This window comes from Rutidosis leptorrhynchoides, chromosome 11 (assembly GCF_046630445.1).
Source record: "Rutidosis leptorrhynchoides isolate AG116_Rl617_1_P2 chromosome 11, CSIRO_AGI_Rlap_v1, whole genome shotgun sequence".
Lineage (NCBI taxonomy): Eukaryota > Viridiplantae > Streptophyta > Magnoliopsida > Asterales > Asteraceae > Rutidosis > Rutidosis leptorrhynchoides.
The window spans coordinates 98,078,576-98,083,480 of NC_092343.1; the positions used below are offsets into that span (position 1 = coordinate 98,078,576).

Genomic DNA, 4,905 nt, shown 5'->3' on the forward strand with positions numbered 1-4,905 from the left:
ATATACATTTATGGTGTGTCTTTTCAAAAGAATGCAATGTTTACAAAACGTATCATATAGAGGTCAAATACCTCGCAATGAAATCAATGAATGACGTGTTCGTCCATATGGATTTGGAGCGATCGTCACAGATTGCTTCACTTAGAGGTAGACGAAAATTGTCTACTTGCAGATAGACGTGCAGAAGTTGGTTGGTGTTGGTCATGGACCCTTGAGTTAAGGCCAAGGAATATATCTAAACTCAACGATCTAATTAACGTATTGGGCCGAAGTGCTTTCTTGGGTCGATGATTGGCGAGTTAAAGAGGAATCGAGGTTTAAAGTGTTCCCGCTCTTTGGAATTTTGGTGTGGCATTTATGGAGATATAGAAATAGTGTGCTTTTTCCAGCGAAGAAATGAAGAAAGACCTACTTTTTGATTCTATTCATTGTCTTGTTTTTTCTTGGATTAAAAATAGAGGAAAGTTTGAGGTAAATTGGAACATGCGGCTTTTAAGCCACTGTAATCGCCGGTTTTTTTATCCTTTTTAATAAAATATGATGTTAAAAAATATTTATATTCTCTATTGTCCTGATTTCTAGCTATTTCTCTTGATTTAAAATATGTTAAATTATCCTAGAAGTTTAACTTTTGTATGAATTAAATAATTATAGTCATCGTTATTGTTATTATTATTATAAGTAATAAGTAATCAATGATGGTTAACTGATGAGATCAATAGTTAATAATATTTACCTTTTACATGTATAAAAATCCATTTAAGACACAAAAATAGTAAGTTGATCATGTGAATAGGAAGAAGAAAGTACTGAATGAAGAGACTGTTTATTATAACTTTATAAGTAATAAGGAAATTAACACACACACTTGACTTTAAATGTTTAAATTCTAATGAAACTATGTCTTCTTTTTCCCCCTTTTTGGTATCAGCTTAAACAATGTAATCTTGAAGAGACATGAAATATACATAAAGCAATTTAAAACTACCATTAAGCAATTCTAATGGAGTTACAGAATACATTTATCAATACTAATACACGTTTACAACCAAATAAAGCTCGTTTTAAAGACCGATGAAAAGTCAGAAACTCAATGTCAAAAGATCTATAATCATACCTTACTAGTATGAGTAGCCACAAATTGCACTGTCAAAATAAGCTGAACCAACTGTGTACCAACTTGAAATGGAGATGTGATTTAATGCTTTAAAAAAAAAAATACTTAGTGATTTAGCTAAGGCGTTTTCGAAGTACAGCTTCAGCACGCTGCTCGAGTTTTGGTAGGACCCAATCATGTTGAATAATGTCTAGCCCATCTTTTTCTGCACCCAAACTCTGCATATTCAATGGAAACAATATATTAAGAATAATCCACATTCGTGATGCAAGAAAATATAACGGTTTCTGCCTACAAATGGTACTTGTAAGGTTAATTTATATTGCATGTTTTAATGGGTGTGAAGAACATATATTTATTAATAATTTAATTTGACAAGTATGACATGTCGCAAGTATAGAACCATATATGTCTCGAGAAACAAGTCTAGAAAAGAAACTGTACCAACGAATGTCATATAATTGGAAGTTACAAATATGTATACCTTAGATGGATCAAAGCCAAATCCACTCATTTGCATCATACGTTGTGTGTCGTCTGTGGCTGCATTGTTACATAATGACAAAAATAGTTTAGAAGTAGCCATTATGACCCATTTATGGTCAAACGAGTCAACTTGGGTACTTAACAAAAGCCGAATAGTGTTAAACTCAAAGGCAAGATGCCTTGTATTTTATACACCAAAGCACAAGAGTAGCACACTATAGAAAAAGATAAAATAGACCCGAAAGGATTTTAAATTTATATCCAATTGTACTATTGAAAGCCTAATCGACGCATTGATAACCCCTATCACCAAAAAAGTCAACTATTGTACTAAACCATATTGACCTTGCTCATATCATTATAATGGGTTGACTATGTCAAACAGGCTGAATATCACCCAGAATATATTCGAAAGGCACAAAATATCCTAAAAAATTATCTCAGAAAATAATTACTATCGTTATATAATATAGTTTATTACTAACAAGATATTAGGAGTGCAATGCATGTACTAACCATTTTCCTCTCCCAAAATGAGACTGAATAAGCCTCTCAGTCCAAAGAGATTAAGGAAGTACCTGAAAAAAAAAAACACATCATCAAAAACCTCACTGAATAAAACAGAAATGTGTTGTTTTCATAAAGTCAAAAAATTAAAATTAAATAAGAAAAGCAGTAAGCTTTAAATATGTATCAGGACATACCAAGAGCGACTGCTAACATAGCTGACATCAACGGTACTCAAGTCAATCCCGTTCTGTAACATTGACCTAAACCTCTGAGTCAATGGGAAAGGTATCTTTGCTGAATAACACACAAGTAAAGATTTAGATCAAAGTAACAAAACTATTAGGTCAGTAATTAATATCATGAGACACTTGTTAACTTGTAATGGCCCACAGTTGTAAACGTCGGTTGAGTCGGCCAACGTGTCGAGTTGGGAGTAACCGTCCCGTTTCGCCCAAAAACACCTAAAAAGTCTGTCAATGCTAAAAAGTCGGATCAAAGTCGGTCAAAGTTAGACTGGGTCGGGTGAAAGTTGGTCAAAATTTTAATATTTTTAACAATTAGATTTTGTGCCCTATATAAACCATCACTAGATAGCCCAAGTGGTTGGGGCCCTGAGTTCCTTGTAAGAAGTCTCAGGTTCGAATCCCGTCTAGGACGAATATTTAGTGGTGGCCAGGGATGGGTTGGAAACAACCACGGAGTATTCATGCTGGGCTGCGTACATCAGAGTATGGGGTCGGATTACTCGCCCTCCCGCGTAGCCCGAACAGGGAAAACCTTCTACCTTTTACCTTTTTATTTTGTGCCCTGTATCTATGTTTGAAATATTAAAGTTTTATGTTTGATATATCAATGTCTAATATATATGTTTTATTTATTTATTACTAAAAGTTAATGTTGGTCAATGCCCAACTCGTCCCTGACTTGCGACTTTTACAACCTTGATATGGCCTATGAGCATGCACTATTCATAAAGCTATAGGTGAACAAGAATAACCCTTCAATCAAACAATAAATTAGTTTCCTAGGATATACAATGTTAACAATTGAGTACTAAGATATAAGAGCAAACTATATGTTAAAATAAAAGAATAAATAAGCCATACCTGCTACAAACCCGGAAAAAAAGAAGTTAACCCATGCAAACGTGAGGGTCTGAACGAGAAAAAAAAGGTGGGTACGATTAGAAGCCGTAAAGATAAAAGGCACTGACTATATATGAATAACGACATACTTGTGGTATAATCATTGAAAGATTCTTCTTCATCATATCCATAGCCATGTTTGGATCAGAAAACATTTGTGCCTGCGGATTCTGAGCCTGGCCCTTTGGAACATGAAGTAAACCATTTTCCTGCATAGCCAACACCAAAATCATATGATTATCATATTCATATGCATTAGAATAATAAGAGCAGCACACATAGTGAAATATTTTATAATCAAAAGAATAGAAATGATGATGAAAACATGAATCTTGCATTGAATGTTGCAATATACGCATAACAAACAGCTTGAGAATAAGTGTAAGTGGATAACATCCGGATACTTTTAACTTAATTTAACTATTCCACATCAAATAAGAGCACACAAAATGTTCTCATAATCCACTTGTTTTTTAAGATGTTTTTGTCTGAAGATATGCGGACCATGTCTGTAAAGAAGATGTGGTCTGAAGGTCTGTAAGCTGAATAATGTAGATTGTTTGTTTTTATGTATGCAAAAAAAAATTAATCATGTCTGCACTTAGAAGCACATTAAAATAAGACATTATTTTATCTTACGTCTTCAGAAAAACAAACAGTCTGCAGTAAAAATGTATGCGAGCGCAGACATAAGACATAATAAGGTCTGCAAACCGAAAAACAAACGACATCTATTCACCACAATACACAAAATAAAATAAAACCATATAAAGCATTAAAGATCATTAAATTTGAATCTCTAAAGCAGTATCCAAAGCTAATAGCTTTCAACTACCACGTCCACAGCTAATTTCGACATCCAATTTCAAAAACCCTAAATCCCCAAATTGATAAACAAATAATACTTAAAAAGTTAAAATCCAAACCTCATTTGTATAATACAATTTTCGAGCACGAAACGCCTTCACCGGAATAAAATTAGCAGCTGCTCTTAAATTCCTAGCCCTAATTATAACCTGCCTAATTATTCAAACAACAATAGCAACAAAATTCAAATTTATACACATATATATACATATTCAATACATAATAATCAAATTAAAAGGTTTAGCTAATTAACTAACCCTTCTTTGATGATTTTAGCATCTGGTAATTGAGTTGTGCGCATAAGTTTAGAAACAAAGTAACGTAGAACACCAATTAGAACCATAACTACTGATAATGGAATCAACACCCAATCTCTGATTGCTGTATCCAACACTAATTCTTCGGCCATCGTTAGATCGATCGATCAGATCAAGATTGAACTTTCGATCGAGTTGATTACTGATTATCCCTAAATCTTGTTATTATCGGTGTGGCGGGTTGATTACTGATCGATTTATATATGCTAAATTTATTTATACATATTTTTGAAATTTAATATATCAGGTGATGTTTGTTTTTGTAAGATGTTCTGAAGATGCCTAAGAAGATGTGGTAAGAGGTTTGTATATTGAATAATTAATTGTTGTTTTCATGTCTGCAAAATAACTTGATTCTGTCTGCAACAGTTAGAAGCACATTTCTAAGTCTGCAAGATTGCAGACAGAACAAGGCATTATTTAATCTTATATCTTCAGAAAAATAAACAGTCTGCAGTAAAAA

The 4,905-nt window shown here is 33.2% G+C and overlaps 1 protein-coding gene across 1 annotated transcript; it reads right to left on the reverse strand.

Annotated features, from left to right (window-relative positions):
• Positions 1-965: 965 nt before the first annotated feature.
• On the reverse strand, positions 966-4,700 carry LOC139877346 (uncharacterized). The gene is made up of 8 exons (XM_071864770.1): positions 4,383-4,700; positions 4,185-4,278; positions 3,348-3,467; positions 3,220-3,268; positions 2,308-2,407; positions 2,120-2,181; positions 1,602-1,660; positions 966-1,335 (listed from the first exon to the last, which is right to left on the reverse strand). The coding sequence occupies exons 1-8, from the start codon at positions 4,532-4,534 to the stop codon at positions 1,231-1,233; spliced, it is 741 nt and encodes a 246-aa protein (XP_071720871.1). The 5' UTR covers positions 4,535-4,700; the 3' UTR covers positions 966-1,230.
• Positions 4,701-4,905: the final 205 nt, after the last annotated feature.

Bases quoted from the DNA above. Each gene is read 5' to 3' on its own strand.
- LOC139877346 (XM_071864770.1), bottom strand. From the start codon at position 4,534: ATGGCCGAAGAATTAGTGTTGGATACAGCAATCAGAGATTGGGTGTTG. The intron at 3,269-3,347 runs GTATGTCGTTAT...TTTCTCGTTCAG, and splicing joins TTTCAATGATTATACCACAA to ACCCTCACGTTTGCATGGGT. The intron at 1,336-1,601 runs GTATACATATTT...TTGAATATGCAG, and splicing joins TTGGCTTTGATCCATCTAAG to AGTTTGGGTGCAGAAAAAGA.